The sequence below is a fragment of the Natrix helvetica genome (genome assembly GCF_964273705.1).
Source record: "Natrix helvetica genome assembly, chromosome: 6".
In the NCBI taxonomy this organism is placed as follows: Eukaryota; Metazoa; Chordata; class Lepidosauria; order Squamata; family Natricidae; genus Natrix; species Natrix helvetica.
In genome coordinates this window covers 13373195-13392754 of record NC_138553.1, presented here as the reverse complement: position 1 = coordinate 13392754, position 19560 = coordinate 13373195, and the positions used below count along the sequence as shown (strand labels likewise).

General features: G+C 41.3%; 1 protein-coding gene across 1 annotated transcript in view; it reads left to right on the top strand.

Annotated features, from left to right (window-relative positions):
- Positions 1-2161: 2161 nt before the first annotated feature.
- Positions 2162-19560, top strand: part of USP18 (ubiquitin specific peptidase 18) — a gene marked incomplete at its 5' end in the record, with an annotated part of 28437 nt that continues 11038 nt past the window's right edge. The window contains 5 exons of the mRNA XM_081958699.1: positions 2162-2243; positions 5435-5556; positions 15735-15915; positions 18272-18368; positions 19189-19334. Of these exons, the coding sequence (XP_081814825.1) occupies positions 2162-2243; positions 5435-5556; positions 15735-15915; positions 18272-18368; positions 19189-19334 (628 nt within the window). The remainder of the gene's footprint in view (positions 2244-5434; positions 5557-15734; positions 15916-18271; positions 18369-19188; positions 19335-19560) is intronic.

Here is a 19560-nt window from a genome sequence, read left to right as displayed (position 1 = left end):
ACAAATCTACAGTGCCGTTTAGAACCGGTTCCAGCTCCCTCCCCCCCGCCCGTCCGCACATCATCAAGATGAAGAGCGAGAGGAGGAATTCTGGGAGTTGAAGTCCACAAGTCTTAAAGCTGTCAAGTTTGAACACCCCTGGTTTTTTTTTTCCTAAAGGGATAGGGGTGCAAGGGTCTTGTAACTTGACAGCTTTAAGACTTGCGTGCTTCAAATGCCAGAGTTTCTGAGCCAACATTTTGGTTACTAAGCAAGAGCGTTGTTAAGTGAGTTTCACCACGTGTTACAAGTTGACCACGCCCACCCAGTCACATGGCCAGCAAGCCACTCCCACCCAATCACATGGCCAGCAAGCCACTTCCACAAAGCAGGCCATACCTATAGAAGAGGTTCTAAAAAAATTTGTAACCCACCATTGGTGCTAACTTCCTTCACTTGGCTGTCTAGAAATAAACGCTGTGCAGACTGCATCTGTATCCATAGAAGGAGAAAACCTGCCAGTATAATTCCTTATCTAATTTCAGATCTTAATCCAACATCCTGCCTGAGGATCAATTTTATTTTTATTTTTTTAGATTGCTTTCTCTGCTTTTATTCAGAAGCTGAAGACGGTGTGCTGGGAACAACAGCTGCCATTTTATTCATGTAACAAGCCTGTGAGGCAGATTGAGCTGAAAGGAAGGGACCGGCCTGATTATCTGGATTCAGTTTCTTGATTAGAAAAAAAGGAAAAAGCTGGTTATTAACACAAGAGTTTCAGAAATAGCTACAAGGCATGCAGAATCAAAGATGTCACTTTCAGATGCCCTCTTAACCACAGCGGGGAAAAAGATTTGCACTGTGGTTTCTGTGTGTACAATACAGGGGAAAGAGAGAATATTTGGTTAAAGAAGGGCGGAGTTATGTCAACGTGGCCAGGGTGATTCTGTGAAATGAAAGTTACCTAACTCATGCAGTGAAAAAGAACTTGCTCCAAAAATGGGATATTTTGCGTAATTGAGTTCTTGCTCAGTAATGAAACCAAAGGATTCTGAGGTTTTTCTCCACCTCCAGTTCTGTTTCTGCTCCTTTCCCAAGGCAAGAAAAACAGAGGGGAAGAGGAGGGTGGAACAATTTTTCCAGGCACCACAATCCGATATCGTCCCGTTTTATCTCATGGGAGTAGCAGCTAAAAGCTTCCTTAGTTAGATTTAAATTAACAGAGTTGGAAGGGACCTTGTAGGTCATCTAGTCCAACCCCCCTCCCCCCTGCCCAAGCAGGAGACTCTACACCATTTCTGACAGATAGCAGACCAGTCTCTTCTGGAAAGCTTCCAGTGATGAAGCTCCCACCACTTCCGAAGGCAACTTCTGTTCCATGGGTTGATTGCTCTCACTGTCAGAAAGTTCCTCCTTATAGGAGAGGAGAAGAGAAGAAAGGAGAGGGAAAGAAGAAAAGGGAAAGGAGAGGAAGACATGGAGGGGAAGTAAGAGTAGGAGAGAGAGCAGGAAGGGGAAGAAGAGGGGAGGAGTGGGGGAAAGGAAAGGGAAGAAGAAAAGAGAAAGGAGAGGAGGAAAGAAGAAAGTAGAGAAGAAGGGAGGGAAGGAGAAAGGGAGAGGGAAAAAGTAGGGTTGTGATAAAATAAAATGGATGAATGGGATGGCAGGAAGAGCAGTCCCGATTATATATTTACATTTTTAGATGGAGAAAAGAATTGTTATAAACGTTAAAAGATGTACACACAATATTAATAATAACTACGAGAATGTATATTTGTGAATGTATGTATGAAGAATAAAAATAAAAAAACCTGTGCAGAAAAAGAAAGTAAGTAAGTTCCTCCTTATTTTTAGGTTGAATCTCTCCTTGATCAGTTCCCCACCCCACCCCACCTTCTTGACCAGACTGGAAACACAAAAAGCATGAAGAATTTGCTCTTTCTCCTTTTTGAGATCAACTGAGTTAATCTCTTTGGGGCTTAAGACAAGCTCTTCTACTTTAGCGCTCCAGAGGTGCGCTACATTTCCACTTCCAAGATCCGAGCTAGTAAGAGATTAAGAACATGGACACCAAACCCGGTGGAAGATGTCTCAGGGTAGAACACACAGAACTTTATCTGGCTTGTTTTCTGGATTTTTTATTTCTCCTCTGTTTCTCTTCCGTGAGAGAAGAGACCGTGGGATGGGAAAGGGGGCTGAAATAGTTCTTCAGCTGCCACCTTTGGGTGATAAAAACGTGGAGGGGACACATCTCTTTGCAACTGGTAGCCCAAAAATCCATTTCTCCTCCCTCTGCTTTTCTTGCCATGGGGAAAGGGGGGGGGGCAAGGTGAGGATGCCAGAGAAGCAGCTCAGGGGATTATTATTTTTTTTTTGTAAGTGTGTGTGTGTAAACCTCCCCTTTGCTTCCAGTTGTCTGGTCCTACAGTAAAAGATCTGCTCCCCAGCGCTGTTCCCTCCAGATTAACTATTCCCCCTCGTGGATCAGAGTGGGTTGTTTTTCTGACATGGGCTTAAACATCTACTGCCAGACCGCTGCACCTCTATTGTAAACCGCAATGGCTCAGCCTTGCGGATCAGCTGATGCGGTGCCTGTTCTGCCATTTCCTTCACTTTCTTTTCCCCTCTTGTTCCAGTGGGATTGGAGGACTGAAACCCTATGCTTATTTCCTCTCCCCCCCCTCCCCGCACAATCCTCTTGTCATCCTCCCCCCAAGCTGGCGCTGACATCTCTGAGAAGCGCGTTTATAGGATGTCAAACTTTGCAGGACATTTATAACAATTTTCTCCCCTATAATTAACAATATAATCGAGATTGCTGTTCTACCATCCCATGCACCCTCTTATTTTACAACAATCCTACTTCTCCTTCCTTCCTTCCTTCCCTCCCTTCTTCTCTCTTTCTCTACTTTCTTCTTTCCTCCTCTCTTTTCCCTTCTCTACTTTCCCTTCCTTTCCCCCACTCCTCCCCTCTTCTTCCCCTTCCTACCCTCTCTCCTACTCTTATTTCCCCTCCATCTCTCCTTTTCCCTTTCTTCTTTCCCTCTCCTTTCTCCTCTCTCCATTGTCATTTTTAAATAAAGTTTTATAGGTCCACAGTCAATGCCCTTAATCAAGGATCAGACACATTGCAACACCAGTAGAAGAGGACTGCGCAGAAAGCTGTGTAGAACAATCCCAGCACATGCCTCCCCTACACCAGTTTGATCTAGTCTAGTGGTTAAGGCATCGGGCTAGAAAACTGGGAGATCCTGAGTTCTAGTCCCACCCTTGCAATGAAAGCCAACTGGGTAACTTTTTGCCAGTCCAAGCCACACCTCACAAGGTTGTTGTTGTGGGGAAAACAGGACAAGAAAGGTGTGTAGACATGTTCACCCCCTTGAGTTATTTGTGAAAATAATAAAGGCAGGATACACCCAGACCGATTATAAGAAGGAAAATCTATGAATGTGCAGAGATGGATAGATTGTCTATGGAAACGAAGGAGAGGGAAGAAACTGAGTACTATCAGATTTGGAATAGATGGTATTCCTGTCTTGAGAGTAAAGACCAAATTTAAGGCATAAAGGGTAATTGTATAAATGTATAGAGAGTATCAAAATAAGGATATAATATAGGATAATGATATAGAAATAGAATTTTTTGTAAATAGAATTGTTACGGAAAATATGGATACCAATATGGAAAAGCTGTTACTAGTGTAAATTTGTGTTTTGAGTTTTGTCTTTTAAATGTTGAAAATATAATAAATACTATTTAAAAAAAGGCGGGATACAAATTATAATTAAAAAAAATACTTTTAACTCTAGACTTTACAAATGGATGTAGCCACAGAAATAATTCCTTGATGCTTGTTCCTTACAACAGATAAAAACCATAAAGTCTGTAAAGTGGCATTCAGCTTTTGCCTCCCCCAAAAGGTCTGGCATTCATTAAGATTAGAGGCGGGTTGCTCCCCCCCCCCGCAACCCCCCACCCCATGGCTGTGGAGCTACAGGCCAAGCTCCAAGCTCTGCCCACCAGCAAGGTTGCAATTCAGCGCTTTGGGAAGGGATAAGCGGATTAGCCTGTTGGGGAAATGGGTAGGAAGTGGGGAATGGAAAAGTCTGCAGCGCTTGGCATGATTCAGTGCAGGCAGCAATCGATCTTAACTTCACTCCTCTCTTATCTTCCAACTGGTCCTTTAAGTCACTGTTTCTTCACCTATTTTCTCTCAGGGGCCCCTTCCCTCTTTTAAAAATTATGGAAGCCCCCAGAACAGCTGTTGCTTGTATGGGTTTATACAGGTAGTCCTTGAGTTACGACCACAATCAAGCCCAAAATTTATGTTGTTAAGGAAAACATTTAAGTGAGTTTGCCCCATTTTAACAACTTTTTCCCCCCCAGATGTGAAGTGAATTGTTGCATTTGTTAAGCCGGTTGTTAAGTGACTATGGCTTCCCCCATTGACTTTGCCCGTCTGAAAAGTTGATCCCATGACTTTGGAACACTGCAAGGGTCATAAATATGAACCAGTTGCCAAGCATCTGAATTCTGATCCTATGACCCTGGGGATGCTGCAACCGTTGTTAAGTGTGAAAAGCAGTCACAAGTCACTTTTTTCTGTGCCGCTGTCACTTTTGAAGAGTTACGAAATGAACTGTATGGATCATATGGCTATGAACATGTCACATGTGTTCATTGTTGCTGCAGCTTTTCACTCGATTTTGAGATTCTGTTCTTTTTGGACAGACTGGTAAATCATTTTGATTTCACAGACTCTTCAGGGAATTTGGGGGCACCTCCAGGAGTCCTCAACCACACTTAGAAGAAACAAGGGAGGGAGTCAGAGGGAAAGAGAGAGAGAGAGAGAGAGAGAGAGAGAGAGAGAGAGTAATACCCCACCACCACCTGTGTATATCTTGTTCCCTTCCTTGCCATCATGGCTGATGTTAAGTGTATAATTATTTTAATACTTTAATTGCTATCTTGTTGCATCGACTTCATTGTAAGCCGGTGAACAGCTTTTAATATAATATCTATATGGAGTCGTGCTTTTCCAAAAGGCAACTGGGCTTTCTTTGGTTCCCCCCCCCCGGCCCATGCACTGTAATAAACGTTTCCCTTCTCATCCAAGAAACTCAGAACTGAAGAAGCTTCTTAAATGAGAAGCGAAACGTTTTCAAGGAAAAAAAAACACAAACAAACCCAACACCGTCCAGTTGCCTTTTAGAAAAGCACCTCTGGGACATTTCATGCAATAAATAAAATTACATTAAAAAATATATCTCTCCCTTCTCCACGTCCCAAACGCTGCGCAGCCACGTCAAAAGCAGCTAAAAAAAAAACCCGATGCATCTGGCGCTTCTGGCAAGCGGAATCGGCACTTCTCCCATCGGCGCAAAAATGTAGGAGGCGGCGCCGCTTCCCAAGCGCAGTTAAGTTTCGCTTTCGACTTCGGCTGCTTCGGCTGCAGGAAAGCAAAACTCAGCGGCGGGGCGGGGACAGCGGTTGGTTGAAAAGGACGCGGGGAAGACGCTCGGCAGACTGATCGCGAAGGAGGGAGCCGAGGCGACCTGGAGGGATCCGATGCCCGCGGTAAGGCTCACCCCGATCTCTCCTCTCCCCCTTTTCCACGCTTATCACCCCATCCGCACGCGCGCCATCCTGATTTAGGGCATTAAAAACCCTCTTGTTGGGTTTCCCCAAGGTTTTTTTTTTTTTGCAAGCCTTTTCCCAAAGCTTTTGCCCAGTCGAGGGAAAGTTGGGGTGCACGACGTTTGGCTAAAAAAAAAACCAGTGTGGGTTAAGCCGCCGAACGAACTTAAGCGGACCCAGTCTGCAACTGAAAAATGTTTTTATTGCCATGTTAAGGAAGAAAGGAAAACGAGGAAGTTTGTTGTGAAACCACAGTTTGCACAGCCTAAAATTCAGTAAATAGCGGAATAGTAAGATGAAATAAAAAAAGCCAACACAGTTCTAGGCTGCATAAACAGAGGGATAGAATCAAGATCCCTTGGAGTCTTAATACCACTTTGTCATGCCTTGGTAAAACCACACTTGGAATACTGCATCCAATTTTGGTACCAAAATGTAAAAAAGATGTGGAGACTCTAGAAAGAGTGCAGAGAAGAGCAACAAAAATGATTAGGGGACTGGAGACTAAAACATATGAAGAACGTTTGCAGGAACTGGGTATGTCTAGTTTAATGAAAAGAAGGACTAGGGGAGACAGGATAGCAGTGTTCCAATATCTCAGGGGTTGCCACAAAGAAGAGGGAGTCAAACTATTCTCCAAGGCACCTGAGTGCAGGACGAGAAGCAATGGCTGGAAACTAATCAAGGAGAGAAGCAACTTAGAATTGAGGAGAAATTTCCTGACAGTTAGAACAATTAATCAGTATAACAACTTGCCTCCAGAAGTTATGAATGCTCCAACACTGGAAGTTTTAAAGAAGATGTTGGCTATCCATTTGCCTAAAGTGGTGTAGGGTTCCCTGCCTAAGCAGGGGGTTGGACTAGAAGACCTCCAAGGTCCCTTCCAACTCTGTTATTCTAAGTACTGAATATAAGATAATGAAGTAATAAAAAGAATATTAGTAGGAATAAGGTTAAAAGGAGATAGTGCCAGAGCGAAGGCTTGAGAATTTAAGATTTTTTTCCCCTTAAAACTACAACTAAAAATTTAAGAACGGTTGTTTTTTTTAAGTTTAAGTGACAGCAGAAAGAAAGTAGCCTCATGACAGTTTATCTTGGGAGCAAGATCTTCCTGTATCCTTGTTTTGTGGAACTGCAAAGAAAACAGATTGTTTAAGTGACGTAATCCAATTTTTGTGAAGTTGCACTGGATCTAGTTAGGCAGGCTCTGATCACCAGATCTGGTGGGTTAAAATGTGGTGGACCAGATATGGCTTCATATGTTTAAAAGCAGATTGCCAGTGCATGGTGGCATTAATTAGGGTGACATACAAGTCAAGATGGGGACTGAATATAGTTGCGTATTATGATCTTCGGAAAATCAAGTCAGGTGAAATATAAATAATAGAATACAATAAAAGAGCCAGTTTGGCCTAGTGCAGGGGTCTCCTTTAAGACTTGTGGACTTCAACTCCCAGAATTTTTCAACCAGCTGGTTGAAGAATTCTGGGAGTTGAAGTCCACAAGTCTTAAAGTGGCCAAGTTTGGAGACCCCTGGTCTAGTGATTAAGGCAGGGGTGTCCAAACTTGGGAACTTTAAGACTTGTGGCTGGCTGGGGAATTCTGGGAGTTGAAGTCCACAAGTCTTAAAGTTCCCAAGTTTGGACACCCCTGGATTAAGGCAACCGAGCTAGAAACTAGGTGACTGAGTTCTAGCTCTTCCTTAGGCGTGAAAGCTGGGCGAGTAACTTTGGGCCAGTCATTCTGTCTCATCCCGACCTACCTCACAGGATTGTTGTGGTCGTGAGGAAAAAAGGAGGAAGGAGGAGTATTACATATGTTCTCCGCCTTTTGTTGTTAAAAAATAATAAAGGTGGGGTATACATAAATAAATAAAAATAAAATAAATAGGCATTAAAAAAACAATATTACACTGGTGGCAGACCTTGAAGGATTCCCCCTAACCGAGCAGTTAGACCTGATTAAGAACTTGAATGGGAAGTTGCTAGAAAATGCCAGGTGAGTTACCTGTACTGGGCAGTCAAGAAGGTTACTGGGAAAAAGCTGTGATGAACAGATTGTGTTTTGCTGCAAAGAAAATGACAGATAAACAGGGCAGTCCTTGATGAAGTACGGTAATTGGGGTGGGATTTTTTTTGTTGCTAAGCAATGTGGTTGGAAAATGTGATGTTGCCGTCCCGGCCGTCCCCATTGCTGTCCTTAAGCAACTGCCTTCCGGCCTTCAAAAAGCAAAGTCAGTTTGGAAGTGGGCAAAGATTTGCAGGTTTTTGGTGATTCGTAACTACCGTATTTTTCGGACTATAAGACACACCGGAGTATTAAGATGTACCATGATTTTGAAGAGGTAAATTTTAAAAAAATAGTTTTTGCACTCTGCAGGCCTCCCAAACCCTCTGCACGCCTCGTTTTTTGCACAAAAATGGGGGGGGGGATGCAGAGCTTTGGGAGGCTTGTAAAGTGCTCTTAGGGGTTGGAGAGGCAGAAACGGCCTGTTTTTTTCTCTTTTTTGCCTTTCCCAGCCCTCAGGAGCACTTTGCAAGCCTCCCAAACCCTCTGCATGTCCATTTTTGCAAAGGGGGCGGGTTGTTAAGCCAAAAATGATGTATTCGGTGTATAAGACGCACCCAGATTTTCACCCTCTTTTTTGAGGGAAAAAGGTGCATCTTATACTCCGAAAAATACGGTAGGTAGGCAGGTAAATAGTTAATGATCATGGGATATGTTATTTTCATCAGTGAGAGTTGGTTGGCAAGCAACCAAATTGTGATGGCATTGTCACTGCGTTAAATTGTTTGCTAGCCGAGCTGAAAGACTTATTGCGCAGGTCATAGGTTCTTATCAGCAATGATTTACTGCGCATGCTTAACATGTTTATTAATACATCACACATTCCAGAGACTTCTTCCCTTTTGATCTTTGTTCGTCTGCCGAAGAAGGTGGACAACATTTGTTCTTGCCAAAATGTAACAATTAGATAGATTTGTTTATTTTCTTATTCCTTATTTTTATATTAAAGTTTGTTTTCATTAGAACATGTTCTCGGGTTTTTTTCATTTTCGCTTCTTGAGGAGATGCTGTTTGGAAAAGCCATCGATTCCAGACCTCATTAGTTCAGGGTGAAATATTTTCCCCTGACAACAGGCATGACTGTGGGGATAGTGCAATGGCTGAAACTTTGAGGACCCATCTTAAATACCATTCATGGTCCAACAGACCCTTTTTTCAGTCACCCGGGCTCTGGTCACCTCCAGTTTGGACTTTAGTAATGCATTCTACATGGGGCTGCCCCAGAAGAGCACCTGGAAACTTCCGTTGACTCAAAATAATACAGTGGCCCACATGATTTGTGCAATTCCAAAGCAGTTGCACTGGTTTCCAATTTCCTTCTGGGTGCAACTCAAGTTGCTAGTTACAACCTTTAAAAGCCTTACATGGCTTGGGACCAGGTTATTTGAGAGACCTCCTCTCCCCAGTTACATGTACCTGACCCAGAACAAGTTGCAGGTCCCAACTATTAAGAAAGTACATCTGGTGGGACTTAGGAGAAGAGCCTTTTCTGTGGTGGCTCCCTCCCTTTGGAACATCATTACCCAATACCCCCAGAGCAGGGGTGAAATTCAGCAGGTTCTGACTGGTTCTGTAGAACCAGTAGCGTAAATTTTCAGTAGTTCAGAGAATCGGCAAATGCCACTTTCTGACCGGCCCCAGAGTGGCAAGGGAATGGGGATTTTGCAACATCCTTCCCCTGCCACACCCACAGAACCGGTGGTAACATTTTTTGAATTTCACCACTGCCCCACAGTTAACATTGGCCTCTACCTTTATTGCTTTTCTGCAAGGCTTGAGGACATGGTTAGACTTCGACTTCAACTAGAATCAGATCACTGGATCCAAGGATCAAGTGAACCAACTCAGTGGTGAAATTCATTTTTTTTTTACTACTGGTTCTGTAGGCGTGGCTCCATTACAGTCATTACTCCTGGACTCCTTCAGAGGTGGTATTCAGCAGGTTCTGAACAGTTCTGGAGAACCAGAAGTGGAAATTTTGAGTAGTTCAGAGAACCGGTGAAATTTCCAGGTGAAAAGGCATAATATATATCCTCAGCTGCAACTCATTTGTAGAACTGAATTCTACAATTCTAGAATTGAAGCACTTGTGAGTCTACATTTACATTTTGGTTTTGACCTTTCTGAGGGCTGTCTAATATCTTCATAGAGTATATTTTGACCTATACTTAGAATAACTTTATTGTCACTTTGAATGAACACTAATTGGCATACATTAAAATGAAATTCCGTTGCATACAGCTCTCAAAGGGTCACCGCTTCCAATATACATTACATAAACATGACAGATAAATAAATACAAACTTATGCATATACTCACATATATTATATGACACGGAGAAACAACACAGTCTAGTTCAGATGTATACATGTACATGGCGAGAAAACAGACAGATGGCATAGGGAACAAAGCTGTTACACAGTCTGGTACTCCTGCTAGAGGTACTTCGAAACCTCCTCCCAGAGGGGAGCAACAGAAACCGACCGTGAAATGGGTGTGTGGGGTCTCTAACAATGTTTTGAGCTCTAAGCACATAGCGCTTATAAGCAGTATCCTGAATAACAGGAAGCGAATTTCCTGTAATCTTCTTGGTTGTCCTTACCACTCTCTGTATGGACTTTCTATCTGAGGCACTGCTGCCACTAAACCAAACAGTGATGCAGTTTATTAAAACACTCTCAATCGTGCCTCTGTAAAAAAGCAGCCAGGACAGAAGGAGGAAGATCTGCTCTCCTCACCCGATGCAGGAAATGCAGACGCTGGTTTGCACGCTTCACTAAGGTTTTATCAGTGGGCCCTGGGACTGCATTCAGAACCAACCACAAGGCTTGTTTGTTTCTGTTATCATTGCTATGGGATGGAGTGGGGTTAAAGTCCAAATTTTTAACTGTGTATTTTTAATGTATGCTGCCTGGAGTCACTTGTGAGTTGTTCGGCTATATAAATTTGATTAATAAATACATACCACCCATTCAGTGCTGTCTGTGGTAACTTTGAACAGTCTCTGACAAATGGTCATTAACCAAGGACTACTTGTATATCTTCAAGTTCAATCCAAATGAGATTTTCTTTTTAAAGTCATCTTTGGATCATGAATGGCATTCTACCATGGAGTTGCATTCTTAAGATCATTCTCAAGCAGCTCAGATACAAATGTTAATGGTCTGTTCTTTTTCTATTTATTTACAAATCTTCTGGTTTCACTGGGATTTATATGTAGGATGAAGCATATAAACTTCATCCTATATAAATCTGTATGGTAACTGTCTAGATTCTGGCTTTAAAGCAAGATATTTGGGTGCATTTGGAAAGGAAGCAAGTGGACAAAACAGTCTCTAGCCAAGTGGTACAAAACTAGCCTGATTAAGTAAAAATGTTTAAGGATATGTCCGCAGAATGTTGGAAATGTCATCAGACACCTGGTTCGTACTATCATATGTGGTGGACATGCCCAAAAGCAAAAAATATTCTGGACAAAAATACATACATGGGTGGAAAAAATGGCAAAACAACATACTGAGTTGAAACCAGAAATATTCTTGTTGGGCATTTTACCGGATAAGTACAATAAAGGGAATGCATATCTGATTTTACATGTACTGACTGCAGCTGGAATCGTATTTGCACAACAATGGAAAAATCAAGTGATCCCAGCAGATGAAAATGTGATTTAAAAAAATATTAGAATGTGCAGAAATGGATAGGCTAGCACTTAAAATTAAGGAAAAGAAAGAGAGGGAATACTTTTTGATCTGAGACTTACGTTATCAGTGGTTAGCTGACAAAAACAGGAGTTGGAAACCGGGAAATATAAGGAAAGGATCAATGATATAATGACGTATTTTAAAATGGTTAAGTAATCATCATTAATATTATTAATATTAATATTATAATAAATGTTAATGCAATGAACACTGTTGTAAATATTTTAATTACTATTTCCTAAAACTATTTGCACCCAGACAACACACTGTTTAATTGGAAATGGAATTTTTATATGTTATAAAATAAAAAACCTGAGAGAGAGAAAAAACTGGCCTGGTTTCCAGAAAGGAGATGCTAATTTTTTTTTATGAGACAAGTATTATGTGTGGATGCTGGTTAATGTAGTTGAGAATGGAAAAACCCATTTTTCCATTAGCAATACCATGTCATGTATACCTTGGCATTCAAGGATGTTCTTTGTCCCTTTGATTTATTCCTCTCTGCACAATAAGGAGCGACAAACCACTTTTATCCAGGAAGGAATGGGCATCTGACTTAACATTGGCTGCCTCTCCCTCTCCATTTTACAGCACTTGTGAGGCCACAGATGTTCCACGATCCGAAAGGAAAACATGATGCAGAAAAAGGCTGCCCACCATGTTTTTTTTCGGTAATAAGAGGCTGAGGGTTGTGTGGTTGTTCCAGCTACCCTGGAGATGTGACTATTCTTCCAGCTGCCTCGATTATGAAAATCACTGCTATTTCAGCAAGGCTAATGAGTGAGAAGGGGTTTTCATAGGATGTGGTGGTCAGAAAAGTCAAGATGGACTGATCTCTGGCCATATTTACGCACATCGCATGTTTGACACACAAAAACAGGTAGAGCTTTGAACCAGTAGGCAGTACCTTGACTACCCTTTTTTTAAAATAGTTCTTATTAAACGTTTTAATTTTTAAAAACAGAAAGAAAAACACAAGAAAAAAAGAACATATATAACAATGTAAAGTAATTATACAGCCTTCTGTATCGGCTTTCATGTTTAGCCTTTATAGTTTTCCATTCTGCATTGCCTTCCTATTGATTTTACCTTGTCCAATAATACAATAACAGTAGTACTAACACTAATAATAATATTAATTATTTATATCACCATTATATTTACATTCTCCATTTTCTGTTTTGGCTTCTGTTTTCTAGCCACTTATAAATTCTATTGCATGTTTTATAGAAATCCTATTCTTCTCTTCCTTTTAGTTCTATTGTCATTTTGTCCATCTCTGCACATTCAAGTACATTTCTAATTATTGTTTCGTCTGCGGGTGTATTGATTTTTTTTCCAGTTTTGTGCGAAAGCAATCCTAGCTGCAGTGAGTATGTGTACTATTATATATTGAAATTGCTTATCCATTTTTTGGTCAAATAGTCCTAATAAGAATGCTTCTGGTTTCAGCTCTATTTTTTGCTCCATAATTTTTTCCAACCATTTCTGATTTTTGCACCAGTATTTCCTTGTGATGGGGCATGTCCACTACATATGATAAAATATTCCAGACTTGTGGCTACGTCTCCAACATTTGGGGGATAAATGTGGGTACATTTAGGCCAGTCTCGCTGGGGGCAAATGCCATCTATAAAAATGCCGTCGTAAATTTATAATTTATTTCCCATAATTTATCCCATTTTTCTAACTCTATATTATGCCCAAAATTTCTTCCCCAGCTAATCATTGTCAGAATGCTGTGACTGAATCTCTGACCATATTTACATGCATCACTTGTTTGACACACAAAAACAGGTGGAATTTTGTACCAGTAGACAATACCTTGACTATTCTTACTCTCCTTTGCAGACACAAAGAATGAAAACACCTGTCTCCTCTTTTTTTTAACCCTTTTCACATCTGTATCTTTTATAGATAGTAAAGTGACATTCTGGTTGTGCTATTTCAAAAAAAAACGGGAATTATAGGTAGTTCCTCACTTAGGATTGTGCATTAGACGAGGCTACATTTGTTTGATTATCACAATGTGTGCACACTCATGCTAGATGATATCAAGGACTTTTGAAACAGTACGTTTTAGGGCAGGAGTGTCCAAACTTGGGAACTTTAAGACTTGTGGACTTCAACTCCCAGAATTCCCCAGCCAGCAGTTACTTGTGCTACCTTGAGGTACTGGAATTCTAAGTATCACTTAAAGCAGGGGTGTCCAAACTTGGGAACTTTAAGACTTGTGGACTTCAACTCCCAGAATTCCCCAGCCAGCAGTTACTTGTGCTACCTTGAGGTACTGGAATTCTAAGTATCACTTAAAGCAGGGGTGTCCAAACTTGGGAACTTTAAGACTTGTGGACTTCAACTCCCAGAATTCCCCAGCCAGCATGGCTGGCTGGGGAATTCTGGGAGTTGAAGTCCACAAGTCTTAAAGTTCCCAAGTTTGGACACCCCTGCATTATACCCAATGGGTGTTTTCTGACAAAAACTGGATGTCAGAAATCAATTTAAAATGTCAAAAAAAAAAAAAAGAATTCATGTCACTCGGATGCTGCAAAAGGCCATAAAAATGAGAAGTTGACAAGTGCCAAAAACGTGAACATGTGACTGCACGTGTGTGTGTGTGTGCATGCGCGTGTGCAAAGGCATCATAACTTTGGAATCAGATCCTTTTAGGGGGTCTGTCATAAATCAAGGACTACTTGTATGTGACAGCTCTTCTTTCCTATTATGTCTGCTTTGATTCCTTTTGAGGTCTAGAAGATTGTTGCGTCTTCTTCTCTTCTTGCTGGAGGAGCTCTTTTCAGGCTCTTTGTATTTTTATTTAGCAATTATTTTATTTATTTATTTCTTGCTCTCAAATATCTTGACAGAATTGGGATTGGATCTAATGAACGTTACCTCTTTCCCTTGTCTTCTTTCCTAGACTGTTATCTTCTCTTTCTTTAAGGAGAATATATACATCACGCTTTTCCTGTCCCCCCCCCCCCCCCACAACAACCCTGTGAGGTAGGCTGGTCTGAGAAAAACTGTCCCCAAATAATTTCAGTGAGTGAGAGTAGATTAGGACCTGGGTGTCCTGAGGCCCAGTCTGTTATCTCTTAACAACCACACTACACAACTCAGGCAATTTCTCCATAATTTTAACATCAGTGAATTGATTTACATTGATTTGTTACCTTTAATTTTAATTATTTTAATTCACTAACTTGTGTTGTAAATTTGGTAAGGGCTGCTACCTGTGAATTTTGAATCAGACTGTTGGAATCTCTTCTTTTCAGAAAAAAAAGCATTCAGTCATCTGAGGAAAGTTGTAGAACAGAGGTGGAGAACGATTCATGATTTGTGGACTTCCAACTGCAGAATTCCTGAGCCAGCCATTGTTCTCCATCCCTATTGTAAAAGATTGGTGGGTAGGGAAGACCTTTACAAGTTTCAATGTTTTATTTTTTTATTATTTCTATCTTACCTTTCTAATTTCGCATAAAGTCAAGGCAACAAACATATATAATACTCTTTCCTCCTCCTCCTTTTCCCCACAAAAACAACCCTGTGAGGTGGGTTGAGCTAAGAAAGAGAGAGATTGCCCAAGGTCATTCAGCTGCTTTCACTATTAGAACTCACGATCTCCCAGTTTCTTTCCTTCCTTCCTTCCTTCTCTCTCTCTCTCTCTCTCTCTCTCTCTCTCTCTCTCTCTCTCTCTCTCTCTCTCTCTCTTTTAATTTTTAATTTTATTTTAATTCAAACATCATCTTCCATTAAACTGTGTTGTCTGGGTATATATATTTTGTGCAAATATTTTATACAATAACATTTGCAATTTACAGACATATTTATTATTTTATCCATTCTTAACTTAATACTAATACTAACATATACCATACCTAATACTATCACAACCCTGTTCTTAACTTATTTAACTTTGTTAAAACATTTTCTCTATTTCACTCCTCTGCTTTTTTCCACTTTTCACATTTATTCTCTAACCATTGATAAAATAATTCCCAGTTTCTAATCTGCTGCCTTAACTACTAGACCAGAGGTCTTCAAACATGGCAACTTTAAGACTTGTGGACTTCAACTCTCAGAATTCTTCAGCTGGCTGGAGAATTCTGGGAGCTGAAGTCCACAAGTCTTAAAATTGCCAAGTTTGGGGATCCCTGTACTAGACCAAGACTGGCTCTCCTTTTCCCATTTAAATTATCCCATAGTTTTGTAACTGAAAATCCATCAAATACTTGGTAATGGGTGCTACTAAGTGGAGTCAGGCTTTGTTGCTAAGCCCTTGTTTGTTTTATTGAAGAAGTTAAGAGTTGCGGGTGCTGTAACTAGTTTGTTTGTTTTGTAAACAGCAAACCTTCATGGGTCAGAAATCTGGGCATCCCAAGGAAAAAAGATCTCCCAAGCTGTATGGTTATCAGATTTTAGCATCAGAAGAACAAGAAGAAAGCAACGAGAAAGAAAATAACAAGGAGTTGAAAAAGTTTAGCAAGCAGTTGGATGAAATCCTTGGAATGGCAGACTCAAGAAATGGTACTTTTTGGTTGTTTTTGATTTGTGCTTTATTCCTTTATCTGATTTTTATTTGTGTGCACTGCTGCTGTCAAAAACAACCCTTGGCAGGTTGCATAGCGAAATGCAATATAAAACAAGCTCCATAGCAAAAGAAAAAACACGACAGCACTACTAGGAAAGGGAGAAAATAAAAGATGGCAATGTTCTGACCTAGCCTTCCCAAGAGCATGAAGCAACTCCCTGTCCCAACAAAAACCCCTTTTATTAATTTACTGTGAATTCTGCTCATTCACATCCATCCAGTCTTTCAAGGGAGGATTTACAGTCACAGACCTTATCTGGCTTGGAGAGCTGACAGGCTGATATCTGCAAAACCTGGCAAGGAGTCTCGGAGAGTCACAGACCAATTAAGTGAACTAATTGTCTCCTGCAAACTCCACTCCCCTTTCACTCCTCTTTTATTTCCTCCAGGAGGGGCCTTCATCGTCCACCTGTGGCCTTACTCCCAGGTTGACCCCTGTTCTTTTCCCTTGGTCTGGTAACTCTGCGCATGCGCACACTGGGAACAGGCTCCAGCTGTTTGTCTGCCTCACTGATGTCTGACTCTGAAGGCAGCTGATAACTGGCATACGGCTCTGGCTCCCTCTCTGCCTCTGACACAGAGCCCTCATCAGAGCTTTAACCAGACCCTAGGACTGGCCCATGTTCCTCCCCAACCTCCTTGCTGTCTGAATCTGGCGGGCCACAACAGGCATGGAGATTTAAATCCGAGAAAGACTTTGGAAAAACCAGCTCTTCAGGAGCTTGTAAAAAGGCAGTGAAGAGACATCCCGCTTGATAACCTCCCTATTAGGTCCAATTGGTTGGGGTGCAGCTGGCTGCAAACGGCAATCCAAAATGTATCTGAATGCCAAACCATGAGGGGCTTTATAGGTCAAACCAACACCTTTAAGAAAGAGTGCAGAGAAGAGCAACAAAGATGATTAGGGGACTGGAGACTAAAACAGATGAAGAACGGTTGCAGGAACTGGGTATGTCTAGCTTAAGAGAAAGCAGGACTAGGGGAGACATGATAGCAGTGTTCCAATATCTCAGGGGTTGCCACAAAGAAGAGTGAGTCAAACTATTCTCCAAAGCACCTGAGGGTAGAACAAGAAGCAATGGGTGGAAACTAATCAAGGAGAGAAGCAACTTAGAACTGAGGAGAAATTTCCTGACAGTTAGAACAATTAATCAGTGGAACAGCTTGCCTCCAGAAGTTGTGAATGCCCCAACACTGGAAGTCTTTAAGAAGATGTTGGATAGCCATCTGTCTGAAACGGTATAGGGTTTCCTGCCTAGGCAGGGGGTTGGACTAGAAGACCTCCAAGGTCCCTTCCAACTCTGCTATTGTATTGTATTTAATAGGACTCAGAATCCAACTGGCAAACAATTCAGTGTCCACAAAACTATTGTAATCTGCTTCCTGTGTCGGAGCCTGTAAAGAGTGCAGCTGCTGTAATCAGTTGCAATTTTGGAATAGTCTTTAAGGACAGCCCCAAGTAGAGCGTATTACAGTAGTCTGGATGCAGGGAATGAGGGCATAATGATCACGGCACAGTTTCTATTGCCTGTCATCCTTTTCCTCTTCTGGTTGCCTATTACTGCTGCAACTCCTCAGCTAAGGAAGCCCATACATAATTTTTCACTCACTCCTTCATAAACAAAACCAAAACCTCTTATTATAACAGAGTTTTAGTAGGATACTAGATTTTATAGCATCATAATTTTGTAAGTGGGAACTCCTACTCTGGAGACAGTGAGTCTTGATTTCGCATTTCTCTTTCTGGCACTTGGAGAAAGTTGCATCCCCAGGGTTGAAGCAGGGGTGGGATTTTACCAGTTCAGACCGGTTCGAGCGAATCGGTAGCTCTGACAATGACTTTCAAATGGCCTGCCCCTGCATTATACCAAACTTTATCGTTGCACCTGAGTCACACGGAGGATTGCCATACCTCAGCTGTTATTCTCCCCAGCAGTAATGCAGAAGTCAAACATGCGATCACTGAACTGGTTGTTAAACCGGTAGGATCACACCGCCGGTTGAAAGTCCAATGGCACAAGACTTGAAAATAGTATGGGTTTACATTTACCATAATAGAAGGGTTTACATTTACCATAAAACTAATGGAAAAAAATTGGAATTCAATTTCTCCAAAAGGAAAAATCCTGCATACTTCCCCCCTTCCAGTATAAGCCTCGTATTGCTGTAGATATCCTGCGGTCTCCAAATTTGGAACTCTCTGAAAAAAACAGGTAGCATTAGATATCTGCAATATCTTTCTCCTTCCTTTTTGTCCAAGCCACACATTCTAGTTTTGGGTCTTACTTTCAGGTGCTGTTGGCTTATACAATGTTGGACTGAGCTGCTGCGTCAACTCCTTGCTTCAAAGCTTCTTAATGAACAGATACTTCACGTCGATACTCCGGAGGTGAGTGATGCTCAGAGAGTATAATTATGTGTGCATAGTTGAGAATTGGAAATGCCTATTCTTTCTTATCTCTTCTCTTAACAATTTTTTCCAGTGGGTACATTTTTAGGCGAGCCACTTCTTTCAAGCCAGCCTCCCCCATTTGCAGAATGGAAAAATGAACATTCCTTTTCAGGATTGTTGCAAAACCATAGAATAATTTGAACATTTCCTATTTCACAGAATAGAATAGAATAGAATAGAATAGAATAGAATAGAATAGAATAGAATAGAATAGAATAGAATAGAATAGAATAGAATAACAGAGTTGGAAGGGACCTTGAAGGTCTTCTAGTCCAACCCCCTGTTTAAGCAGGAAACTCTACACCACTTCAGACAAATGGCTATCCAACATCATCTTAAAAACCTGCAGTGTTGGAGCATTCAAACTTCTGGAGGCAAGTTGTTCCACTGATTAATTGTTCTAACTGTCAGGAAATTTCTCCTTAGTTCTAAGTTGCTTCTCGTCCTGCCCTCAGGTGCTTTGGAGAAAAGCTTGACTCCCTCTTCTTTTTGGCAGTCCCTGAGATATCGGAATACTGCTATAATGGATAAAAAAATTATAACGTTTTAAATGTCTATATTTTAAGTTTTAAGCCATGTTTAAAACCCTTGGCCTCCCCTCTCTTCTTTATGGTATTGGCAAAACTGCAATAATATCTGTACAATGTAGGAAATGTGATAGTTTTTTATTCTTTTTAAGGACCTGGTCTTGAAGTATGAGCTCAGTTTTTTCCCCTGACTGTAAAGTACAATCATAGTTTGATTCTTTTCACTGCAGGATCAATGTACCACATGGAACAGCAGAACAGAGGGCCAGTGTCCCTTATCAAATGCTTCTGCTGTTGGAAAACATGCAGCGGGCCAGGGGGAAGGCTGTGCGCCCTTTCGACCTTATCTACTGCCTTTCTGGTCATGGTGTGAGATGTAAGGAAGCTCTGGAGCCTCTTGGATACCTTTTGGATGGCATAACCTTGGCTGGCTGGGGAATTCTGGGAGTTGAAGTCCACAAGTCTTAAAGTTCCCAAGTTTGGATACCCCTGCTTTAGGGATTGGGAAGCAAAAAGCATTCACTGGGGAAAGCAAAAATCTATAAATGGGTTTATTGGGCTTATTAGGAACCCAGAATGGGTTAAAAGTATCTTTGGATTTG